Source organism: Rhodamnia argentea, chromosome 1, assembly GCF_020921035.1.
Source record: "Rhodamnia argentea isolate NSW1041297 chromosome 1, ASM2092103v1, whole genome shotgun sequence".
Classification (NCBI taxonomy): domain Eukaryota; kingdom Viridiplantae; phylum Streptophyta; class Magnoliopsida; order Myrtales; family Myrtaceae; genus Rhodamnia; species Rhodamnia argentea.
This window is the reverse complement of record NC_063150.1, coordinates 9,685,287-9,710,826: the sequence shown is the minus strand read 5'-3', so window position 1 is coordinate 9,710,826 and position 25,540 is coordinate 9,685,287. Positions and strand designations below refer to the sequence as shown.

General features: G+C 41.9%; 4 protein-coding genes across 9 annotated transcripts; 3 read left to right on the top strand and 1 right to left on the bottom strand.

Annotated features, from left to right (window-relative positions):
* Positions 1 to 3,612: 3,612 nt before the first annotated feature.
* Positions 3,613 to 5,580, bottom strand: LOC115740265 (GDSL esterase/lipase At2g23540-like). The gene is made up of 5 exons (XM_030673748.2): positions 5,179 to 5,580; positions 4,898 to 5,028; positions 4,557 to 4,805; positions 4,216 to 4,471; positions 3,613 to 4,057 (listed from the first exon to the last, which is right to left on the bottom strand). The coding sequence occupies exons 1-5, from the start codon at positions 5,447 to 5,449 to the stop codon at positions 3,834 to 3,836; spliced, it is 1,131 nt and encodes a 376-aa protein (XP_030529608.2). The 5' UTR covers positions 5,450 to 5,580; the 3' UTR covers positions 3,613 to 3,833.
* Positions 5,581 to 8,071: 2,491 nt separating this feature from the next.
* On the top strand, positions 8,072 to 25,170 carry LOC115740196. 2 transcript variants are annotated; one of them, XM_030673652.2, is made up of 6 exons: positions 8,072 to 8,481; positions 9,282 to 9,518; positions 10,502 to 10,585; positions 10,903 to 11,032; positions 11,128 to 11,407; positions 24,588 to 25,170. In XM_030673652.2, exons 1-6 carry the CDS (start codon positions 8,204 to 8,206, stop codon positions 24,737 to 24,739), a joined length of 1,161 nt encoding a protein of 386 aa, XP_030529512.1. In that variant the 5' UTR covers positions 8,072 to 8,203; the 3' UTR covers positions 24,740 to 25,170. The 2 variants fall into 2 exon arrangements, with proteins under 2 accessions (XP_030529512.1, XP_048139781.1); XM_048283824.1 differs by lacking the exon at positions 24,588 to 25,170 and having other exon boundaries at positions 10,903 to 11,015; positions 11,128 to 11,298.
* Positions 13,745 to 15,693, top strand: LOC115740198 (putative E3 ubiquitin-protein ligase XBAT35). Of its 2 annotated transcripts, XM_048284006.1 has the most exons (4): positions 13,745 to 14,096; positions 15,022 to 15,073; positions 15,108 to 15,296; positions 15,354 to 15,693. In XM_048284006.1, the coding sequence occupies exons 1-4, from the start codon at positions 14,088 to 14,090 to the stop codon at positions 15,671 to 15,673; spliced, it is 570 nt and encodes a 189-aa protein (XP_048139963.1). In that variant the 5' UTR covers positions 13,745 to 14,087; the 3' UTR covers positions 15,674 to 15,693. The 2 variants fall into 2 exon arrangements, 1 of the variants encoding a protein (XP_048139963.1); XR_004015337.2 differs by lacking the exons at positions 15,022 to 15,073; positions 15,108 to 15,296; positions 15,354 to 15,693 and adding exons at positions 14,427 to 14,512; positions 14,791 to 14,982 and having other exon boundaries at positions 13,770 to 14,096.
* Positions 21,483 to 24,714, top strand: LOC115740199. 4 transcript variants are annotated; one of them, XM_048284160.1, is made up of 5 exons: positions 21,483 to 21,798; positions 21,980 to 22,099; positions 23,405 to 23,489; positions 24,076 to 24,205; positions 24,311 to 24,714. In XM_048284160.1, the coding sequence occupies exons 2-5, from the start codon at positions 22,027 to 22,029 to the stop codon at positions 24,377 to 24,379; spliced, it is 357 nt and encodes a 118-aa protein (XP_048140117.1). In that variant the 5' UTR covers positions 21,483 to 21,798; positions 21,980 to 22,026; the 3' UTR covers positions 24,380 to 24,714. The 4 variants fall into 4 exon arrangements, 2 of the variants coding, with proteins under 2 accessions (XP_048140117.1, XP_048140089.1); XM_048284132.1 differs by having other exon boundaries at positions 21,486 to 21,798; positions 21,985 to 22,099; XR_004015340.2 differs by lacking the exons at positions 23,405 to 23,489; positions 24,076 to 24,205; positions 24,311 to 24,714 and adding exons at positions 22,457 to 22,537; positions 22,649 to 22,750 and having other exon boundaries at positions 21,488 to 21,798; positions 21,985 to 22,099.
* Positions 25,171 to 25,540: the final 370 nt, after the last annotated feature.

Genomic DNA, 25,540 nt, shown 5'->3' with positions numbered 1-25,540 from the left:
ACTCAGACCCAGTTGACGATTTTTCATGGTGGGATTTCGCCCAGGATTTTTAGGGTTTGTAGTAACCAAGAACTGGCGGGAGAGAACTGGGTCGTACGTGCATGCGGGATCAGGTTTGAATGGTCAAAGGCGGGGAAGAGAGAGAATGAGGTTTTCTTTTCTGCTCATGCCTGGTCAAAGGAGAGAGAATGAGATTGAGATGAGGAAGGACAGTGGGACAGGAGAATCATGGATGTCGGGGCAGTGCGGGGAGAAATAATTGGGGGGGGTCGTCCCCTCTGATTCCGGACGCGTCTTGTCCATCGACCGCCAGATTCCACCTCCTTCCGCCGTACCTCCCTCACCGCATTCCTCGCTACCAACTCCCCTCCCTCTCTCCATCGACCGCCGTCCGATGATCCCCTGTGTCTTGAACCTGGGAGAAACCAACGGCGGTGATCGACGTGAACAGTTTCCTACTCATCTCAGCCGGGTGAAAATTTAGGTGGGAATTCTTCTTTGTGGACCCGAATTCCATGAACCGTGTGAAAATCAACGGCTCATCTCTAGGGTTTCACATGTGAAATTTGGAAAACAAGATCAATTGTTGTGATAGAGTGGATGCAATGAATCTGAACTCAAAATTCTAAGTTTTACAAGTGTTTGTTTCGATGATTGGTGTTGTAATTATGATTGACACGTACGTTGTCACGATCTATGAAAATGATGAAAAATTGGGGAATCCGTCTTCACATAGGCTACAAAAGAATTTGAACATATTTATTTATTCATGTAAAACATCTTGTTTGAACTAGGCCGGCCCTTCTCGAAAAGTCTGTGTATTGGTCTTTAATGGGCAAGCCCGAGCAACAAATTAGGCCGGACTCGAGGGCTTGATTTAGGTCAAGCCAATGATTACGTCTACAACTGGCAATCCGACTCCGATTAACGATGATTTATGACCAACTGATTTACGATGTCTTGGGCCAACCGACAATGACCTAGACCCGAGTCGAGTCCGCCCTAAAGACCCAAATAGCGACAACCATGGGCATGATCAAATGGCCTCTAATTAGCCGGTCGCGATCAACATCGATGGTTGATATCGGTGGTTCGATGCATGGTACCGGTGGACAAAGGTAAAACCGTTTCCTTGCTCTTTAATTTTTTTGGTCAACGAAGAGTTAGTAGTGAAGTTCAAAGCTGCGTACTTACTATTGTACACCCTATCTACGAACTAGTTAAAATGCACATGTACTCCATGAGGGAGTCGAGGGCACTCACAATTAGGGTTCTTTAGAGCATAAATAATCTCTGACCAGTTGGAGAATTAATCTTCGTCCGAGTTTCTTGTGATGTACCACAAACATTTGAAAATGGAGACGACAGTTTGTAGAGTAAGAGGAAATTTGCCATCATAAAAGAATTCCCTTCGATGATACAGGTAAAGGGCCGATTCGATGTTACAGGCAAGGGGTCAATTCAACTAGGGGTGAGCATCGGCTCTGAGTAGACTTTGGAACCGGACGGACCGATCCTAAGTAAGATGAAATTTGCCATCCTTATGCTGACTGAAAGCATCTTACAAGTGGTTCTCAAAATTTACCAGGGATGAGCTTCAGTCCAGGGAAGACCTGGAATTTGTCCGCTTCCTTGTTCTGGGTGCATAATCGGATCGAACTAGGGAACTGGACCACATCAGATAACGGGACCGATCAAGAAACCTTGATCATCTCATTTTAGTTTTACCTTGCATCTTATGTTATTATTGCACCGTACTTCTCGCCCTTGTCATTGCTTTACTATTTGCTTTAATTGCTATTTGCTATGGTAGTAAATAATGGGATGTTCTACTGGAGTTGTCCTTTCAAAAAAAAAAAAAAAAAAGAACAACGAATTGGCCAATTCTCGAATAGATCTCGAACAAAACAGATATGATAAAAAAAAAAATAAGGCTTTACAGAGTAGGTTTCGGATATAAAAATATGAGAAAATTAGGAATCGCTCAATTCCCAATTTGAGATTTAACAAAAAAGAAGAAGAAGAAATTCCAAATTTGAGATCTGTAGCCTATCCACGGGCAATGGCTCAACCCTAAATTCAGTAGCGAAGCTCAAATCCATAAATAAGTATTACCCTATTTTCTTGGTTGCAACAGAGCGTGATCATCGGCAAGGACCAGAGCCTCGCCCACACCGACAGCGCACGATGCAAAATCAACACTCATGGACTTACAGTCAGTCTCTCTCTCTCTCGCGCTGGCTCGCTCGCTCTCTGGGGTTATGGCTAGGGCTTCTTGGGGCGGTGGGACCCGCCGCACCGCGCGCGGGAGAGGGCAGAGGAGAGACTGAGAATGATTCTGGTGGTGTTGTGACAGCGAAGGGAGGGAGGGAGGGAGGCGCTTGTCGGCAGATTCTCTGGTGGGGCGGGACTGGAGGTGGTCCGTCCGGGCACGCGCGGTCGTCAGTCCCTTCCCATCACAAGTCGCTTTCCCTAATGTCTCTCGTCTCCCCTCTCCCCAGAACGCTGTCGCTATTCCCCTGCCCCTATCGCTACGACCTCTTCTTTCTCTCTCCCTCCCTTCCTACCTTCCGGTCAAGTCTACTTACAAACGCAGGACAGCGAGGACCGAGGCCGAGGCCGAGGCTGAGTCTGGCTGTGTCTCCTGTTCACTCAGAACCCGACAAAATATTGCCGTCCTCCCCCTCTGTCCCCTGCTGCTGCCCAAATTCCCTCTCCCTTCCTTCCTTCCTTCTTCCCCATGCGAAGTCCCTCCCGTTTCGGATTTGATGATTTTATCCTCTTTCTTTTTGGCCATTTCTTCCGGGACAGGACAACGAAGGTACACGCCATTATGAGTCCCCTTTTGCGTTGTTGCTATGGCCTCTCTAGCCTGCCCCCAAGGTTCCTTTCAGCTCGCACCATGGAGAATTTTGAGGCTAAGAGATAGAGAGAGAGATAGATAGATCTGTTGTGGATCTCACGTGAGCTCTAACCGGATGCGGTGGCATCGTCACGGGAGATTATGATCGATTCCATCTATTACTGGATACTGAGTCCGGGCCGAGATTTTCCCCTAAACAAAACCAACTCGGAGGTGGCAATACCTCCACGGGCGATGCCATTCAAGTTGGTTATGCTCGCCAGACTTGTGTTCGTAGTCCAATGTGACGAGGAAAAACAAATTATCGACGGAGCCTATGCATGTACTGAAATAAACATCGATCGTTGCACTTTGTGAAGGTCGCATGAATCCGTATCCTTTTGATAATCCTAAATCGAAGGTCATATTATTATGAACTTGTGCGACAATTTCTCCTTGAGAGATCGGTCACTAGAGCGATGTCCTCTCAAGAAAGACTTCGCCTTTTTTATTTTTTTCCTAGCTAATCTTTACCATGCTGCAAAATGAATTTTTTTTTTACTAGAGCAGGCGGTCAAGTCATGGACCTTTCATTTAATTTATCCAAAGATTTGGTAAGACTATGCACAGCAACGATGAGAAGCTTTTGGGCAAGTCTCGCAAATTGCAAAGGTCGTCGTGCTAGATCAACCACCCACAACTACAATTTTTAGAGTCTACAATAGATGGAGTGAGCAATTTAGTGTAATTTGCGCTTGGGATTTGATGAAATTTGTTTCGACCAATTCAAGATTCGCACGAGGCAACATGTCTACGTAGCTAATTGGAAAATACACAACATGAGCATCGAACCACAGATGTAAAGATAGAAACAAAACTAGATGTCCTTTATCTATGTTGAAACTTCCAAACGGGGCGACAAAGAAGCAATGCCGTCCGTGTAAATGCACGAGCGACGGTCGGCGGCAGATCGAATTGCCGACAATTAGGATCAAACATCTCGGAGTTTTCCGAGATTCATGGGATCGACGTAACGGCCGTCGCCGTCGACCACCTGCTTGGCAAGTAAGATGTTCGCGGCCTCGCTAGGGTGGTACGGGTCCCAAAACACGTGCTTCGACCGATCTGAGCACATGCTAGAGGTCGGACCGCACGGTATTATGCCGGCAAATTGGCCTCCGTTTCCGCAACATGCCTTGTTCGCTGTCGTAAATCCTGTGATTCAAAAGAAAGGGCACATTCCCTCTCAATAACAAAATCTAAATACTAGGTTTATGTCTATGAATCAACCTATGTTACTAGTAAAAACATGATAGTAGATGTAAAGTATCATTGAATAACTGTATATTTTCTCTATCTGTATCAGACAGTACCGTATTTGTCATAGTTGGTGATGACTTCCATGACCATGTCGTAGACATTGGCATGGACAAAAGTGGATCCTGGGAGTTTGTTGGTGAGCTCGGCCAGCAAATCCGTCAACCTTCCGTTGTACTGCTTCGCGAGTTTGTTTGGCAAGTCGACGCATTCATCGGGGTTCAGCCGATTTATCGTCTTCTGGTACGGAATGCACCCGATCGGGCCGACGTTCGCGAGCACAAACTTCCTAGCGTCCAGCTTATAAAGCCTCTGCAATTGACATGGCCAATCAGATGCTGTCAAACCTAGTTCCAAGTCCTCTCTCGAGGTCGAACATGTGAAGAGATTTACGCACCGTAAGCTGGTCTTGCAAGTGGTTGATCATGTCATCTATGAAGGCGTCGGGGGTCTCGGAGATCCGGGCACCGATGGAGAGAACCGGAAGCATGTAATTGTTGAGGAAATCGTTTGCTCCGATCGTGACGGAGAAGATGGATTTCCTCGTTATGAACTCCTTGGCCTTTGATGGGCCTAGCAGCTTATCAATCTGTTGTCTTGTGATGTTGAAGTAGTCCACTTGGATGTCCATGCTCAGCCTATTGACCTGCACAAGAAATCCTTATTCACATCCAATTGATTAACGCAGAAAATGCCTAATCTCTCGTGATAATAAGGAGAGAGAGCTAGAGTTCGGACGAAAATTCTTCCGGTTGCATTCAGAATGCCTCCTCCGCCGGATGCGTAATTCACTCCGGTCAGTATTGCTTTCCCAGTCGTGTTCGGAGCCAAAAAGGGTACCGCATAATGTGCTTGTCCCAGTAGTTCTCCTGGAAAAAGCCGAAACGAAGAAAACGTATATCTAAGAACATCAAACTCCATGAGATCATGTCTTGACATCATATATTTCCAGGCCTTTCAATGACCCGGAAAAAGGTTTTTTAACTCTAGGATTGAGGTCTGTGATCAAGAACACGTACCCACGATGTCTCCAATTGTCTTCCCATTAGTGTACCTCCCGGTCGGCAACCCTCCCGAAGCCGTGAAATCGATCCCGTTCGGACGTATATTCGCACGAGACAGAGTCGGCAGATAATTGTTGTTTCCGGCATCGACTAACGAGTCGCCAAAGATGAACGAAGCTCCGAGCCTGAGAGAATCCTCGCCGTCGTCGTCGGCTTTTCCCTGGAAGCAAATGACGTTCGCCAGCAAAAGAGCCAGGATCAGGGAATGAGGTCTGATCCAGGCCATCGCTAGCTTCTTTCTCTGATCTTTCTTTCGGGTTTTTCAGACAGGAAGTACTAGGACGCCCATGCTGGTCTGAAGCTCAAACGCTAGTTATAAGCAACCTTGACGTCGACACATTGGATTGGTGAAAACTTGTGAGCGTGGCCTTTAACGGAGTTGCGAATCTGGTTTGACATTGTTCTGCAGAGGACAGGAAGGGTTGGGATTATGGGAAAGTTTTCATTGGTGGTGGTGGTTCATCGACACTTAGAACATGTCCCCCGACGGTTACGAAAGTTTTGAAGAGATTTTGTTGCTTTTGTCTCAAGAAAGGTCCCACCCACTTTGGAGTCAACTAAATGAAAGTAAGTAATTCATAAATTTCAAGATTGTGGTCAGTGCCAATCGGCATGCGGCCCTAGTAAAAGAATTGGGGGGTCGGAATGCTAGTATCGTAGGTGCGGGGTTCGGATCCTATGCTCTATAAAGAGGCATAGTAAAGATCATAAAGATGAGAGTTAAAGACATGACAGATAAAATAAAATAAAAAAATAGATTTTTTTTTTTGGTCGGAAAAAAAAAAAATAATTACCTTAACAGATGGCATGTTTTTTTTATTGTAAGTACATTTTATTACAAGCCACCCCACAGAAAACAAAGAATATTACCTTAACTAGTACTTGGTGGAGACTTTCGTCGAGTGTGGTTGTGGCACAAATAGAGAGAGAGAGACAGACGGACAGTTGTGGGAGTGTTAGTTTAGGTGTGTGTTTGGTCACGAGGCTGGAACATGACTCAAAGCTAAACTTAGGTCCTCCGGTTGTCTACCTAGTTATGTTTAACAAAAGCAAGAGAGGACTAAAATTCACAAGCCTCGGCCGGAACCGGGGGCTTCCATTGAATCGTGTGAACCCCACATGAGATCCACATGTCTTACACGCCGAGACAATTAAAGCGGGTGCATATACCAACTTCTCCCCATTTTTGGGACTAGCTTGGGTTCCCGTCGCCCAATTTTTATTTCCTTAAAGATCTATAAGAAGCCAACATAACCATTGTAGTGTGCATACGGTTTTTCATTTATCTTCACTTGTTTTTTTTTATGTACAAATTAAGGGCTAGGATGTCGTTAAATATGTGGCTCGATTTGGACTCCACGTTACAACGACTTGAGAACAGATGAATTAGGAAAAATTATCCATATAGTCATAAACCCGTGATATGTATGCTAATCCAGTCCTAAATATTCGAGTTTCGCCAGTATAATCTAAAACCGCTGCCTAAATTTCAATGTAGTCATTCCGGCCAATTGTCGTCGAAAATTGCCGGCGTAGCAATCCACAATATGTCCACGTCGGCGTGCCACGTCCTATAGCCAGCTATGACCGGACACCGCGTTAGCCAGATTCGACGGCAATTGGTTGGGAGGATTACATTGGAATTTCACTTAACGATTCAGGATTGTATTGACAAGATTGAAAATTTTAGGACTGAGTTGATATCGGTATCATGAGTTAAGATTGATCGGGATATTATACCGATGAGATTGAGATCCAGGATTATACAAGTCACCAGCCAAGCATCTCGACGGGCACGCCCGTCGTTAAGGCGGGCCTGGACAATGCTTTTGGGCCATCCGGAGACGCCGTTTGATTGTGAACCTTTCTAAGATTTGACGAGTCCTGACAAACGAATCTCTTTATGGGCCTTGCCCAAGATGATTTTGGGGGGCTAACTACTTATGGGCCTGATTGGAATCTCAAGGCCAATAGGGCCATGGAAGAGCTCTGGCCCATGTAGGAAGTGGGCTTGAAGACTTTTTTTTTTGTTGTTCTTTTTGGGTCCAAAGCTTGAAGAGTTTAAGTGTGTTGTATTTTTAACCTTACAAAATCACATATCTTCATAAGCGATTATCAACTTTGGCAAAACCCAAAAATATATATATCTATAAAGAGAAGGACATATGTCAATAAAGTGGAAGTATTATGAGCTTCTTTCCCTTGAGTTAATAAGTAAAGTTATATAAATTGCGTAACATTAATCATTAGAAGATAGAATTTGTAGTATTCAAAGTCACCATTATCATAACAAGAGAGTTTGGCCCAAGAATTATAGAGCAAGAAGGTGAAAAAGGTTAGAAAGGTATTCAAGATTATTTATTTTTCACCAATTAATATGTCAAATCTTGAGAGTAATGTAATCGCCACATAGTGCAAACTTCTCTTACTTGCCATCGTTCTTCATGACTTGTCGCAATGTGGCCCCATCTTGTCGTTGGAAACTAGCCATGGCTTTGCCGACCACCAACACCATCTCCATTGGGGTCGCCGTGGATTCGCCCCGACTATCCCGAAAAATTAACTAGACAAAAGGGTATGGCCAAAAGAGGAAAAAAAGAGCACTAATGGAGGGTGTACTTGATACCGAAAATTGAGGATATAAACTATGGATTTGTCAAAAGTGGAGGTCTCCAGTGCAATAGCACCTAACTTGAGAATTCAAATTTTTTTTTTTACAATTTTGCCACTGAAAATAAAAATTGCCTAGGAAAATCCCCAAGTGCGGTACGCATGTGAAATTCAAAAAGCAACCAAAAAATGGAGATAAAGGTAAAATAAAGAAAGAATTTAACAGACGTCCGTACATTTCCACCATTAGAGCACTAAGCCAAAACAAGCTCGAGACCCTCTCCTGTCTCTCTCTCTCCCGTTTTCAAAACTCGACCGTTGGCCTTCGCAAGCAGCCCTCTGCGGAAAACACAGGAGGCAGAAAGAAAAAATGCCGACGATGAGCAAGAGAGCGACGACCCAAGAACCCGTTTCGACCCCGAGCTCGCACGCCAGCGATGACCAAGCCGAGTCCAAGAAGATCTCCCTCTACGAGCAGTCCAGAGAGGAGCGGATCAAAGCTAACCTCGAGAGGATGCAGAAGCTGGGCATCGTCGACCTCTCTCAGAAGCTCCGGTCGTCCTTGCCTCCCAAGCGGACCCCAAATCGCAAGTCGTCTGAGAAGTGCGCTCCGGTCCTGCCGCCCGGTCCCGTTCGACGGTCTTCCAGGTGGGTCGTCGCGTTAATGCCGATTCTGGGGAGGATGTATTTTGAGTTTGGGTTGTGGCCAATGGTTTTGTTTGGTTGCCGAGGAAAATGCAGTGATGTGATGGAGATTGTGCGGTTTAATCAGATACTTGTGCGTTTTGTTTGGTAAAAATGTCTCCTTTACAGTCTACAAATTTTGGTTTTTGCTCTGGTTTGGAGATGTTCTTTTTTCCCAAAAAAGGGGACTGTTTCTTCGTTCTTTTTGGCTTTCATGTGTGGGTGTCTATTTTTTTTTTTTTTGGGTCAAATGGGTGTCTAGTTTATGTTAGATGTTTTGTTTGGTTACTGAGAAAATAGAGTCATCGAATGGAGAATGTTTTGCTTAGAAGTTAAGAACAAGACATTGGCTCAGATGTATGCAAATGTATCTTGTGAAGCTGGTTCAATGAAAACGCTTCACTTACCAGTGTCTTTCCTGCTTTTCTGATTGTAGATGAAAAAAATGACAAACGAGAACTTGCGAGTATTTTGCTCCTGACCTGGTTTGACAAGATGATGACTTTGACTGCAGCCTTGCAGATATAATTCTCGTTTTTTCCTTTTTATTTAGAGTCCTTCTAGTGACGGATTTTTATTCATTCTATTGCATCAAGTCAAAGTTTTTCAATTATGGTATAAGTTCGCACATTGTTGATTTTCTAATTTTTTTGTATGTGTACATGTGTCTGTAATGTGGTGGAGCTAGGTTGCGGACTGTCATACATTGTTGGTTTTCTAATTTTTGTTCGCATACTGTTGTGTCCATAATATTGAGGAGCTAGGTTGCAGAGCGTCACGCCGATAAGCTATGTGGAAGTTCGGTTGGCCAACAAGGATAGGTCTTCGGAATACGAGGGAATAGTTCTGGAAGAGGGCTCGAAGCCGGAGATTTACACAGAGGAGCATGAGAAGCTGTTGGGCAACACTGAGAAAAATTGGGAACTTTTCGTGGATGGGTGCGGGAAAGACGGTAAGCGGATTTATGATCCAATCAGAGGCAAGACTTGCCATCAATGTAGGTGAGTTGGTAGTTTCTGTGTAGGTATCATCTAAGCACGATCCACACCATATTGAGATCATATTTCTATGTTAAACAAAAATTCAACGCATGTAGTCTGACATTGAGGTTTCCTTTGAATGACCTTAAACCTGCAACTATTAGTTTTGTGGAATTACTACCGTTTGAAGTTCTGCATTGCGGTGATGATTTTGCTTCAGTTCCTTTTATGCCCAAGGCTTGAAGTGGACAGTGTTATCCTGGTATAAGAATTAAAATTTTGGTTTCAACTATGTGCAACTGATGTTGGATACTGGTTTGTTTTCTTTCATCTAGTTTTTGCAAATCGAGTTTTACAAGTTGTGGAGTATATTAAAACTGGATTCATACTCTTTTAATTAGTATTCTGGTCTTCTTCAAGCATTTACTATGAAGCCCTAACCCCAAGGGTTGCATTTAATGTGAAGCCCTAAACCCAAGTGTCACATGGACGCAAAGAGCTTGTGCTATGATACTCAAGTTGGAGATTTATCCACATTGCTAACTCTTAAGTTCTTCTTTTACGCGGGTTGAGAATCAGCAATTTGAAAGTTCAATCCTGGCCCAAAAACCTGACAATCTCTTCCAAGAGGGCTGAGCTCTTGATTCGAATTCAATCACTTTTTGTTGATTCTGAATATCTATGCTTTTGGTAGATTTTGTCTCCCCTGGTTTATGGCAACGGGAACTTGCAAACAATATTAGTTTCACTTATTATGATTCGGTAAACATGACATCTTTTTTACATTGCTTTGCCATGAAGAGAAGTTTCTTTCGATTAAGGAATGTATTGACGGAAAAATCTCTTAAATTCTGCTAGAATCAGCTAGTACTGTGCCAATTAGTATGAGGTATCCATTATAGTAGGCTTTTCACCATATCGATCTTTTGTGTGGTAATTAAATTGCACATATAATTCATTTGATATATTTTATTCCCAAGATAAAGTGGCTTTCATTTCAACAGGCAGAAAACTCTTGGCTATCGTACTCAATGCAGCCAATGTAACATGGTGCAGGGACAGTTTTGTGGAGATTGTTTGTACATGAGGTGAGCTTCTTGGACACACCAATCAGTTTCTTACTGTTGAGTTCTTTTTCTCTAAGGCTTTTGATGCCATTTACCATGCTCTAACCCTGATTTTGACAATCAGGGAGAGAAAGCATGTTTATGCTCTGAATTGTTAATTCTGCATGCATAAAGTTAACACTTGCATACGCAGCTCATTTATAGTCCATTTGGATGTTAAATTCGGCTGGTTGCTCAAGATCGCCAAACTTGCAACTTGCTGGCGAGTGTATGTGTGTCTGGAGGCTTTGGCATATCCTAGCTGCATACGTCAAACTCCTGGTTCATGTATCTTGCAGGTATGGGGAACATGTGCTGGAAGCCCAGCAAAATCCGAACTGGCTATGTCCAGTTTGTCGCGGAATATGCAATTGTAGTTTGTGCCGGCAAGCAAAAGGGTGGGCTCCTACTGGTCCTCTTTATAAGAAGGTCATCTTTTTTCTATCTGTCTGTCTCTCTTTCTCACCTGACCAAGTGATTGATCATATAATGCCAAGTTAGACTAAATCCTTTGCCTCTTTCAGGTATCCAAACTGGGGTTTAAGTCCGTAGCACATTACCTAATTGAGACCCGCCGATTGCAAGTGAAGGAGGAAGAAACTTCAGACTCTCTTGTTCATGCATCTGCAAAGAGGTCGCTGCCCTTCTCAGATATAGAAACAGTGGCGAATGTATCTCCCGTGCATATCGATGATGATGCCATTGCATTGTCAAAGTCTGAGTCTGATCCTAGAGTGGTACAAGAAAACTCCGCTGGTCACATTTCTGTGAAAAGGTCTTTGCCCTTTTCTGGCAAGGAAGCACATGTTCTAAGTGTTGATGATTTATGTTCTGCTGAACTTAAGGAAAATGGTGCCAAAGATCTCAATATGGATTGCACTGAAGTAGTGAAATGCCCGAAACCAAAAGCTAAGAGGAACCCCGATCCTTCACCCGACAGCATTGCTGGAAGATTGAGGCTTAGGCGCAGAGTTAGCAAGGGAAATCTGGACGAGCCGAGAGACGAGGGAAAAATTTCAGATGTCAAGAACCTTCACGATATCGTGATGGAAAAGGATGAAGGTGAAGAGAAGGAAATCCACTGCGTAAGCGATTGACACGCAAATACCAATGTAAGGGTTCAAGGGCAAACCCAGTAGCAATCTCTGGTTTGATCAGGTAAGCTGCGTGGAGGTCCGGCAATATTTTGAATAGCACGTTGGCCGAGAAGAATGTGGTATATAGTAATTCTCGGTTAGCATTTGCTGAGGATTCAAGATTTAGGCCGAAACATTGTTCTGAAGCATTTTGGTTCCTGTATTAGCATTCCAGCTTCTGGCCTGTAAGTTTTATTTTGATGGTGATGCACCTCACAATTCGTGGTTATTTTGCATGTTAGGAGCACAAGAGCATCAGGACTATTAGAAAAGATGAACCGAGTATATCAGCTCAATATAACAGTATCCGTGGTTTCTTGATTTCTTGACCTTAGATCATTCCCAGGCGTGTGTTAACAATGAAATGCGTGATGTTCAGGTATCAAAGATGACATGTAACAATGCCATGAAAATACTTTCTTTCAGTAAAGGGCCTCTCAAATCATTTTTTGCATCTTCTGAAAGGGGAACATGGTTTCATTGTGGTTTAAAAAGGACTAGAGACCATTTGGCTCCATGAAACATGGTTTTGAACTCCGGTGGAGGATTTAGAACTTTTTTAACATGCCAGAGTGTCTGATTTCGGCATGTTAGCATAGTACGACGAATCCTATAAATGATTCTGTGAGTGTTGGAGTAAAACATGATAGGCATTTCTAAAAAAATAGAAATTTTCGACACGTTGTATATTAAATATATCTTTATATATGTATGATATATTATTATTTTTATAATTTTTTTATAAAATGAAAAATTTACAAAAATAATTCTTATAATAAAAACAAAGCTAATACCAGGAATATTCTCGTAATTTGATCTCAACGACCTAGAAAATAAATAAATAAATAAATAAAATACCTGTAATCTGCGGTCTGCCCGCTTTCCCTCCTCTCTCACGTTTCCTCCCCTCCCTCCCTTCTCTTTACTTTTTAAAAAATCTCTGACACGCGCCTCACCTCTCTCTCTCTCTTCTCTGTCTGCCCCTCTTCTCCCTCTTTACTTTTTCAGAACATCACCGAAAACATCACACACTTTTCATCTCTCTCTCCTCTTTGCGAGAAAATATCCCCCCACCCCTATGTCTCTTTACTTCCTTCAAATATCTCACCCCACTTCCTCTCTGTCACTCCTCTCTCCCTTGGCTCGTTCGCTCTCCCTCCGAGCACCGGATTGATGGAATCCAGTGAGCTTCTCTCTCTCTCTCTCTCTCTAGCAGACAGTCAAATTCAGCCCATGATCTGCTATCGAAATGGGTAAAAGATGATAGGGGCTTCGCCATTAGGGTTTTGACATGCTTCTCGGGCTCAGCAGAAGAGCTTTCGATCCAAAGAAATGGACGGGTTTGTGAGCATTGATCTATTGAAGCAAGAGAAGTGAAAAGTTGATTCGCTTCACGATTGAGTGCAGGTTCCCAGCTGAACTTCATCTAGTCCACAAATCGAGCGACGGCGCCTTTGCCGTGGTGGCGATCCTCTATCAATTCGGTGACCCCGATCCCCTCATCTCCAAGGTATAGATGTGAACGTTTGTGCTCCGATGATTGTACGTACACGAGCACTTAACTTCCTACCGGTTCGAGCGTCGAGTCCTTCCTTGATCGAGGAGTGTGGAACTCGGTTTTATTCCGTTCACTGATCATGTTCGATGAAATGCAGATAAAGGACCAATTGGATGAGCTGGCCAAGGATGCTTGCGGCGCCGACGAGGAGTCTCACATTCCACTGGGGATCTTCAACCCCAAGCAGATAAAGAGGAACACCCGCAAGTACTACCGGTACGTCGGGTCTCTCACGACTCCGCCGTGCACGGAGAATGTCACCTGGAACGTCCTCGGCAAGGTACGCACGTGCTTCAAATGGAATTCATGGTTCGCACTGAACCGACCTGATTGATCTAATTAGCCAGTGAGATTGAGTTGACTTAAAAGGCATAGGACTAGGCCAGTGTTGATAAAAAAACACCAAATGTTACAATGCAGGTGAGGACGATATCGAAAGAGCCGGAGGAGCCTCTTTGGCCTTTTTTCACACCCATTCTTTTTGCTGTCGTTTCTTTTTGGGTTTCGGACTAATATTAGTAAAATTTGATTTTGATTCTCTCTGGGTTTTTGTTGTCTCTTTTCCCCTCGTAAACATGTGGTTTAAGTCTTCTCTGCTTGAGCTAGAATGATGGCCATCAAGTCTATAGCTTCTTCATCTTCATGCTTACTATCACTGCTTGTGCTTACTGATTCGGCACTATTTGTAATTCGCAGGATGCTCACCCTTGAGCAACTGCTGCATTGTGGAAGGCCAACTTAGGGGAACCTAAATTCCACCATTCTGATCCTTCAGTGACAATTGTCGACAATGCTTCAAGTAATGATTTGTGCTTGGTCTTATTTTCAGATTTATTTCAGATTTATATTGTAGGCGTAAGTATAGTATTGCTCCTTTTCTACAATTAAATGAAAGCTTCAAATTTTGTAGAACTGAGAAGTTAGTCCTGTTAGAATTTGTTATAATATCGTGTAATTATGATGGCCTGCGTACGCCCGGTCTCCATTTCCAAGTACTTGTCCCCATTCAATAGGGAACTGTTTGAGGATCATCTTTGCTTAATGAATAGTTGGACATTAGAAATTCTAATACTCCACTTGCACTCAATTTGTTAGGTTTACTTGGGGTGAACTTTGTTTTTGTTTGGAGAGACCCGTTTCAATATCATACCTGCCAATGAAAGAGACAGACAGCAACTTCAGTGGTTTTGTGATGCATGCAAAGGGATTCCACAGGTATTGTGCAGATTAGTTTCATTTTGGGATAAAGTTGTGAGTAGTACAGAAAAGTGAATGCCATGTGGTTGTTCATACCGATCCTGTTCTTGACTAGAAATATTAATTGTCCATGGATTTTGCACTTTTCGGTGGTGTTATTGCGCTAGTCATGATACTTCTTATCCTAGTCTGTGCGTTAGTCTTTTTAGTGTTACTTATGTCGTCAAGTTTCAACATGAGCAAGTCACAAAGTTGTGGGGTAATTATGAATAGCATTTGTGCATTCGATATCTCAGTGGGAAAAAGGCTTGGTCAATCAACTTTCAGGAATTTTTCTGTTGAGGTACCAATAGTTTCATGTCATGGAATGCCAGTATTTAATCGCGAGAGAACTAGAATATGTGAATTCAAATTAGACAAGATGAAAGCTGTATGTTTTTTGAAGATTTTCTTTTTTCAAGATGCATTTTATGTTGAAAATACCAATATTTGAGCCCACGCAGCCACCATTTTTGCGAACTGCACAGCGGCCGGTTCAGTCAACTGCACCGCCTGCCGCAGAAGATCTGGAATTAACAATTGGCGATCACGCAGAAAATTTGGAATTAGCAATTGGCGATCAACGCCTCCATCCAGTCGGCTATGCAGGAGGTGCCACCACATTTTCCTGCTCAGCAAGGTGTCGGGACGAGCGCATCCACAAGTTGGAGTGATTCTGCGGAAGTTACGAGTCACGGTGGTTCGAGTGTGGCAGCTGCGCCGGCTCCATCCAAGGATAGCTGCGGTCCAAGCAATGAAACAGGTCCTATAGCCGTGCCACCTCAAAATGTTGAAGGTGTCAGTGAGAACTCCATCTCTGCTCCATCAGCCCCTCCGGCAAATATTGAGGTTGTAGAGAATGGCCCAATTCAATATCCATCCACTGACCTTAGTCTGATTGATATGTCCGCTCCAGTGATCACCGACTTACCACCTGTTGGCTCTAGCCGGAACAAAGAAGATGGAAGTGAAGAGACATGCGGTGTCGATTGTTTGGATGATCCCATTCAGGGAGCTTGCGTGCCGTGTGGGCACATGGCCGGCTCTATGTCTTGCTTGGAGATGATCAAAGCCAAGAAATCCGGGTGCTCGGTTCATCGTATCAAGATTGACCAAGTCATAAGGCTGTGCCCTTTTTGACTATGAAGCTTGCCTATATGGAACAGGCACAGTGATCTTTATTACATTGAGGTATTAAGTTGGTACATGTATGTATGCAAGTTTTCTTGAAAGTTCACAGGTGTAAGTGTTTGTGCAGATTGAAAGAGAGGTTGTTCGAGAAACATCAAGGAGCATGATTGCAGTACAGACAGGTGATAACGAGTTCACTGCATCTATGCATTTATCTGATCTGTAAATCAGCTCATAGGTTTTGTGATCTATATTCTGCAGCATCTTTATCTCCATTATATGGAATAAATTGAGAGCACAATTTGATTGCTTTATGTTGTGTGGAACTGTAAAGCAAAGAATGGTACCATGTCTTGTCAATGGCATCAGCACATCTTAAATTGGGTATAGTTGGTGCTCAACTCTCAAACGCTAGAATGAAATGCATTTCATGAAGGTGAATGAATGGCGAAATCGGCCTCCTTCCCTTTTCCCAACGGGGCCAACAGTCGATCGCATGGGCCTAACCGAAACGCATTCAATTGGTTAATCCGGTCGATTCGATTTGGTTTGGACTAGTATCGGCCCTGTCCTGTTTTGAAAAACCAAATATTGCTTGATGAGTGCTTTTGTTAAGTAAGGGATGTAGTAAATCAAAGTGGCTAAACTCTAGATTTATCATTAATCAAGGCATCTTATTGGGTGGTCTAATTGGGGAGCCATGAGTGGGAGGCATCGGACGAGTCATACATATTCTCATTATTAGTTCATTGGATCTGACGGTGCAAAAGGCATAAAGAAAGTAAATTGTTAGATCTTTTCCCATTATTTTTAGGGTTCATTAGGAACTGTTTGTGATGATGCTCGACGAAGATAGAGCTTCTAACAAGGAGCCGGGAGGCTAAGGCCTTGTTTGGTTCAGCATTTGGCCAAGAGACTTTGAGAAAATGCAAATACCTTTGGGCTAAAGGTCTTTTTCAAAATGCAAGTAGTGTTTGGTAAAATGTATTTCAAAAATACATTTAGAAAGCAACTTTGACGTAAATGTTGTTTGGTGAGAAATGAACTTTGTAAAATATATATATTTTTTTTGAAAAAAAGGTGGCGGCGGCGACGGCCGGTGATCGGCGGCGGCGACGACGGTGGCGGCGACGGTGATCGGCGGCGGCGACGGCCGGCGGCTACCGGCGGCGGTGGCCGGCGGCCAATGGGCGATGGCGGTGGGCGACGGTGGCACGTGAAGGTGACAATTAAAATAATAAAAAAATTAATTGCATTTCTCAAAAGTCCTTTAGCCCAAAGTACCTTCTGTATCTCCCCAAAGTGAGCCAAAAAATGAACCAAACAACATTTGCATTTGGCCGAGGGACTTTGGAGCCCCAATGCTCATTTGGAATGCTCAACCAAACAGGGCTTAATTTGAGCATCCGAGTAATCCGAACTTGATGTATAGCACTCTTCTCGTCCATGAACTCTTAAGAAAATTATTGAATCTTTCTCTTGAACGATGAAGACGTGCACTCATGAAATAGAAACGGCTCCACAATTCATCATCAAAATAGAAAAATCGTAGGATTCTTTCTAGTTTACGATTTGCTTAACATATTTGTCTGTTTGCCATGTATCTTGAATCTTAGTCTTTAAACTCTCCTGTGATTTTCAAGGGATAGTGCTTTTACCTAAAGAGTAAATTGGTAGCATCTCGTGTAAATAACGAGGTCAAGCCCAAAATGTAAGAAAATCTGAATTCCAATTTAGTCCGCAAAGCTCTGGGCAAGGTGCTACTCACTGCCATTGATTTTTTGGTCCCCATCGTCTCCCGTCGCTTGCGCGCACTAGTAGCATCCCACCATTGCTGTCTTTCTTTGTTGTTGTGGCTCGTAGCAGTTCATTATCCAATGAATTGGTTGAACTCCTTACATTTACTTTATATTCCGCTTTGGAATGGTAGGGAAAGAAAATCTAAGAACAAATAAAATATACACGAAGAGCCATCTTATGCTATTAATATCAAGTGGGTGTTGCATACATAGAAGATCTACGTGCATAATCACTTAATAGGGTAAGAGATTCGTGCCTGGAGCAGCATCAATTCATGGATTCTAAACAGAAGAATTATGAGAGCTCATGTAATGACATAGCAGGAGAACAATTTTAATAAATACATTTTAAATCATGATAATATTCAAAAACCAGAAACAAATAGGTAATTCAAAAAATTAACATAGGTGAAGTTGAAAACTGTTAATTGCAAGTTGTTAACATATCGGTAATAAAGGATTAGTACCACAAACTAGGGTATATTGTCAATTCCAACTTATACGAATACCAAGTCCAAAAGACGCTTACTTAAAAGTATATTACAATATCTTAAATTGAATTGTAACTACAATCTCATTAACATATTTGACAATAAAAAGGAGATAAAGTGTCCAACAAATTGTAGTTTCTCATTTTATTAATTTTCCTCCTCGTTCAATACTCCTAAAGTTTCCTCATGAAAACATGAGAGCGGTCTCTTGCTCGTAACAAACCCTCATGTATAATTTTCCATTCAGGAATCCATTATGGATGACCCATTCCCTATTTACATAATATGCCAGAAAGGATCCCAACACCCCGGCGGGTACATTGTACCGGTCGTTGGAAAAAATACCGATGGAAACAACGGTATGAGGTGTAGTTCCCATTCACCAATCGTAGATGTGATTGCGAATTCCTTTGACACTATTATGTACATACGGAGCCCTTGTATCACCCGAAATGTCAAACCCACAGCTTTGGACTTTCCTCATGAAGATTTCCCTTAATCACTTAGCATCTACGAGCGTATGCACAGGTACGAAACCGTTAGGATGGTTAACAAAGGCACGATTACCATCACAATGCTGGATTGATGAGTTGATATCCCAAACTACAATATTATGCACAGTATCCATTTGAACCGCTATTCTTTCGATTATGAGTCTCATTGCACAATCATGATTCGCGCGAATTAGATTTATTTTGTTTCTAGCAGCTATGACCGGTGTAAATCGCTGCAAAATGAGGACTCCAAAGTTAGCCGGGTAACTTACAATTAATATTCTACATTCTAGTTGTGCAAAAATTTGTAATGATCTATTCGGCGCTCTAAATAATCCATAATTTGTATTCATAGTCGCGACTCTTGAATAGTGGGTTATGGCAAATTTGGCAATAACTATCGCAAACTCACTACCAATGCATGCTTTATCAGTATTCTTTGCAATAACGGCACTATCAAGAAAGGGATAATCTACGGGTAATAATCTATGTTATAAGCTTTGTAAACTAGATTTCTGCCTAACTTATCAAGTAGACAGTTGAATATCCTAATATGGCTCCACTAGCGATCGATCGTGCCACCAATCTTCTAATGCAACTCATGGCCGAGGTAATCAAAATGCGAACAGTCTTGGGGTTCATCCATCTATGTAGACGGGTTATTCTACTTTCCCATTTACAGCGCCGTTTCATCCTCTTTCTTGGATTTGCTCTTTCGCTGCTGGTCGCGACATGCGAATGTGTGAAAAGATTTAGGGCTCTTAGTTATTCTCTATAACTCTGTCTCTCTCCAACCGGTCCGCATAGATGGGTCTATTTGTTCGTATTTTGATCACCTCGACCGGAGGTTGTATTGGATAATCGGTAGTACATTCGGCCGCTGCTTGAATCATGTTAGGGTTTGACTAGTCCATTCGTTTCCATTTACATGATATATAGAACATAAGTAGTTTGGACGAGCTAGAGCGCACATTGCTATAGGGAGGCTATTTTCTCTTAGATTTATCTATTCCGGAGAATATGGATCAAGCTTGCGATGGGTTTTTTTTTTTTTTTTGTGTGCTGATTTCGCAACACCATCCTACTATTCAAGAGTCAAGATTATGAATATTATATTCTCTACAATAAGTACACCATATAAGATAGAATATCCTCCTTGTAGCAATATACACCGTAGCTCGCCTAAACTATTTTTGTGTCGTATATCATGATGTAAATGGAGACGAATGGGCTAGTTAAATCCTAGTATGTTTCCAGCAGTAGCTGAATGTGGTACTAACTGTCCAATGCGACCTGTAGCCGAGTTGATCAAAACACGAACAAATGGGTCTATCTAAGCGGACTAGTTGGAGAGATAGAGTTAGAGAGAACAACTAAAAGTCCTAGATCTTTTCGTATATTCATGTGTCGCAACTAGCAATGAAAGAGTAAATATGAGAAAAAGGACGAATATCGCAGCAAATAGGAAAGTAGAATGACTCGTCTATATAGATGGATGAACCCCAAGAGACTGTTCCCATTTTGATTATCTCGGCTGGGGGCCACATTAGACGGTCAATGGCACGATCGGCCGCTAGTGGAGCAATGCTAGAATATGACGAGTGCATTCGGCTCCGTATACTTGATGAGCTAGGCAGAGATTTAGTTTACAAAGATTGCAGCATGGATTATTGCATCTAAGTTATCTCCTCATCGATGGTGCCGTTATTGCAGAGAATATTGATGAAGCTTGCGTTATTGAGTTTGCGACGCTTATTGTCGAGTTTGCAACAACCCGCTATTCAAGAGTTGCGATTATGAATATGAATTATGGATTATTTAGAGCCCTAGGTAGATCATTGCAAATTTTTACGGTCAAAATGTAGAATATTAATCTTAAGTCATCCGGCTAGCTTTGAGGCCTTACTTTGCAACGATTTGCACCCGCTTATAACTTCCGAAACATAGTGAGTCTAATTCGCGTGGATCATGATTATGAGGTGAGACTCATAGCCAAAAGAATAGGAGTTCAAGTGGACGATGTGCATAATGTTGTGGTTTGAGGTATCAACTCATTAGTCCAACATTATGATGACAATCATGCGTTTGTTGACCATCTTGACGGCCCCTTACCTATGCGTGCGTTAGTAGATACTGAGTGATTAAGGAGAGCGTTCATGAGGAGAGTCCCAAGTTGTGATTTTGATATTTCGGGTGATACTATAAGGGCTCCGTAGTTACATAATAGTGTCAACGGAATTTGCAACCATATCCACAATTGGTGGATCAGAACCGCACCATATACTTTTATTTCCGTGGATATGTTTTTCAATGGCAAGTACAATGTACCCGCTGGGATGTTAAGATCCTTCCCGGATATTATGTGAATAGGGAATGAGTCATCCATGATGGGTTCTTGAATGGGGAATTTATGTAGGAGGGTTTGTTACGAGTAAGAGACCACTCATGATTTTAATGAGTAAGCTTTGGGAATATTGAACGAGGAGGGAGATTAGTAAAAGGAGATACTACAATTTCTTGGAGACTTGTTTCCTTTCTATTGCTAAGTATGTTAATGAGATTGTCGTCACAATTTAATTCAAGGTGCTGTAATATACCTTTAAGTGAACGTGTTTTGGACTTGGTATTCGTACACCTTGGAATTGGTGATATACCCTAATATGCTGTACCAATTATCTTTTATCGATATGTTACCAGCTTGTCATTAATAGTTTTCAACTTCACCTATATTAGTTTTTTTGAGCAACTTGTTTATTTTTTGTTTCTGTATATTATCATTGTTTAAAATGTGTTTCTAAACGTTTTTCTTTTGCTGTGTCATTGCATGAGCTCTCATAATTCTTCTATTTATAGTCCGTAAATTGATGTCGCTCCATGCATGAATCTCCTATCCTATTGAGTGATTATATCTACAGATCTTCTATATATGCTGCGCCCACTTGATGTTAATAGGATAAGGTGTCTTTTGTTGGTGTATTTTCTTTGTTCTTAGATTTTCTTTCCCTCCCCTGCCAAAGCAGAATATCAGGCAAATAGAAGAAGTTCATTTAATTCATTGGATAATTAATTGCTTATTTTCTTTTTTCGGGACCTGTTTGAAGGAAAGCATAAAATTGAATGTGTCTTTCTCGTCCCTTCGGCTTCACAAAAAAAAAGCCCAATGTTTGTTCATACTTTATGTTGCTGAATCAAAATCTGAAGAAGGGAAATTTTTGTCGGTGTTTCTTTTGGCGTGGGTGTGAGAAGAAGTGGTTCAATAGCAATCCAAGGATGAATTGGTGTATAGGCATGTCTGCTATGTCAACATCTAAGGAATCAAAGCCCTCTGCGTAGAAAGTGTTGGCCTCGAGGTAAATTTCTTGTTTTGAGCATCTTCTCTCTTAGTTTAGGAATTCATTTCGAATCTCGATTGTTTATGTATAGTTTTAGATTGTCTCTGTTTTTTATTTTTTTTATTTTTCCTTGTAATGTTAGACGAGCGGATTCTTCTGAATTTGTTGTGATGGGTCATTTTTGGGTGGTTTTCGTCGGTGCAGTGGATCGACAGATAAGGGAAGACGCCTTTGATCGTCGCCTGTATGAACGCGGAGCTGTATAATTTTGCCATGACTTTGATTGAATTGGGCGCCAACGTCAATGCATACCACCCCGGTACCCTTATTTGTTACGGTTTTGCATTTTCTGAGTGGTATATGCTGTTTTTTGGTCGCTGTGCATGGTATGCATTCATATGAAGTGGTCCAAGATGTGTTTGAGGCCTGAGTTTATTGTAGGAACTCGTGTAGAATCATGTGCGGGTAACATCTCAGTTGCTTCCAGTGACAGATCTCCTTTTGGCTCAGAATTGGGCTAGTGTGTTTTATTTAACGTGTCAAACTATCATTTGAACCATGATATTTATCATATTCACTCGTCATTCTCTGTATGTGTTTACTGATTCGTTGCAGCTGTTGTGACAATTTATCTATATATCCATGTCTTGACTCTTAACATGTAAATTTAATGAAGGTCGCAATGGTGGCACTCCTTTGCATCATGCAGCTAAGTAAGGCCTCGAGAATACTCTGAAGTTACTTCTTTCTCACGGAGGTTTGTGTCAATAATTCTTATATTAGTAGTTTACATTATGCTAATTGATGTTTTTACCTAGCTTTCTGCTGTATAGCTTATGTAATCTATATGCACCTTTTGATCCTTCAGTGAATGCTCAGGTGATAAATGATGATCGGCAAACTCCATTCGATGTGACGAGAGCTAAAGGATACGCTAATGTTGTCTGTACAATTGAGGTATGTCTTGTGACTGTAAAATTGCATCCGGTCAATATAGGAAGTCTCAATAGATTAGATTGACTTATCTAACTTTTAATGCTTTTAGGGTCACATGCGTTTATTCTCCGGTTGGTTATGGGTGTTTTATGGTCCGGGGTTTCTGGAAGTATTTGGTCCTCAGTTGCTTTCAAGAAAAGTGCGGGCATTCTATTTTTAGTTTTTACTTTAGTAGGCAACCGTTGTATTGTGCTTTACCTTTATACTCATCGCTAGTAGCTGTGCCTTCTCTCTGTTGGCAAAACAGATCTCTTCTAAGAGGGCTGAGCTCTTGAGTCGAATTCAATCACTTTTTGTTGATTCTGAATATCTATGTTATTGATAGATTTTGTCTCTCTTGGGCCATGGTAACTTGCAAACAATATCAATTTCACTTATTATGATTCGATAAAATGAGATCTTTTTTACTTTGCTTTTCTGTGAAGAGCAGTGTCTTTGGAATAGGTACTGTATTGATGGAAAAATCTCTCAAATTCTGCTAGAATCAGCTAGATACAAATTAATGTGCCAACTAGCATGAGGTACATACTATAGTAGGCTTTTCATCGCAAACGATCTTTTATTTAGTAATTAAATTGCACATTTGATGTATTTCAATCCCAAGATAAAGTTGCTTTCATTTCAACAGGCAGAAAATTCTTTGCTATCGTTCTCAATGCAGCCAATGTAACCTGGTGCAGGGACAGTTTTGTGGAGATTGTTATGTACATTAGGTGAGCTTCTTGGACACACCAATCAGTTTCTTACTATTGAGTTCTTTTTCTGTAAGGCTTTTTGACGCCATTTACCATGCTCTAACCCCTTATTTTAACAATCGGGGAGAGAAAACACGCTAATGCTCTGAATTGTTAATTCTGCATGCATAAAGTTAACACTTGCATACACAGCTCATTTACAGTCTTTTGATGTCTGTCTTCTTTGACATGCCTAGGATCACAAGTCTTCTTTTTTTTTCACCGACTATTTTTAAACAGACGCCTAGCTGGAAGCTGTGTGTGAAATATACAATATTGAACTATAATTAGTAAGAGGGTCCTTCACATAATCTGAATACATTAGTAACTGGTTTATGTGTTGGAGACAGTTTTGTAGAGTCCGTTTGGATGTTAAATTTGGCTGGTCGCTCAAGATTAAGCTGCCAAACTTGCAACTTGCTGGCAATTGTATGCATGTCTCGAGGCTTTGGCTATGTCCAGTTTGGTTCATGTATTGTGCATACGATAAACTTCTGGTTCTTTGACCCAAAAAAAAAAAAAAAAAAAAAAAAACAAAGAAACTTCTGGTTCATGTATCTTGCAGATATGGGGAACATGTGCTGGAAGCCCGGCAAAATTCAAACTGGCTATGTCCAGTTTGTCGCGGAATATGCAATTGTAGTTTGTGCCGGCAAGCAAAAGGGTGGCCTCCCACCGGTCCTCTTTATAAGAAGGTCATCTTTTTTGTGTCTGTCTGTCTGTCTGTATCTCTGTCTCACCTGACCAAGTGACTGATCATATAATGCCAAGCTAGACTAAATCCTTTGCCTTTCTTTCAGGTATCCAAACTGGGGTTTAAGTCCGCAGCACATTACCTAATTGAGACCCACCGATTGCAAGCGGAGTAAGAAACTTCAGACTCTCTTGTTCATGCTTCTGCACAGAGGTTGCTGCCCTTCTCAGACATGGCAACAGTGGCGAATGTATCTCCCGTGCATACTGATGATGACGCCATTGCATTGTCAAAGTCCGAGTCTGATCCTAGAGTGGTACAAGAAAATTCCGCTGGTCACGCATCTGTGAAAAGGTCTTTGCCCTTTTCTGGCAAGGAAGCACATGTTCAACGTGTTGATGATTTATGTTCTGCTGAACATAAGGAAAGTTGTGGACTGTCTAAGCCCAAATGCGAACAAGGAATAGAACATGGTGTCAAAGATCTCAATGTGGGATTGCACCAAAGAAGGGAAGAGCCCGAAACCCGTAGCTAAGAGGAAACACCCCCCAATCCTTCACCGACAGCATTGCTGGAAGATTGAGGCTCAGGTGCAGAATTAGCAAGGGAAATCTGGAGGGGCCGAGGGAAGAGGGAAAAGTTTCAGATGTCAAGAATCTTCACGATATTGTCATGGAAAAGGATGAAGTTGAAGAGAAGGAAATCCACTGCATAAGGGAATGACACGCAAATGCCAATGTAGGTTCAAGGGCAAACCCGGTAGTAATCACTGGTTTAATCAGGTAAAGTGCATGGAGGTCCGGCAACATTTTGAACAGCACATAGGCCGAGAAGAATGTGGTATATAGTAATTCTCGGTTAGCATTTCTTGAGGATTCGAGATTTAGACCAAAACATTGTTCCGAAGCATTTTGGTTCCTGTATTAGCATTCCAGCTTGTGACCTGTAAGTTTTCTTTTTCAGGTGTTTCAACTCAATTTGTGGTTATTTTGCATGTAAGAGGAGCACAAGATCATCAGGACTACTAGAAAAGATGAACTGAGTTTATCAGCTCAATAGTCAAATATCCATGGTTTCTTAATTTCTTGACCTTAGATCATTCCCAGGCTTCTGTTTACAATGAAATGCGTGATTTTCAGGTATCAAAGATAACATGTAACAATGCCATAAATAACTTTCTTCCAGTAAAAGGCCTCCCAGTAAAATCATTTCTCGCATCTGCTGAAAGGGGAGGATGGTTTCATTGTGGTTTAACAAGTAGAGACCATTTGGCTCCGTGAAAGTTCAATAATAGGTCCGTTTTGAATTTCGGGCAAAGGATTGAGAACTTTTTAAA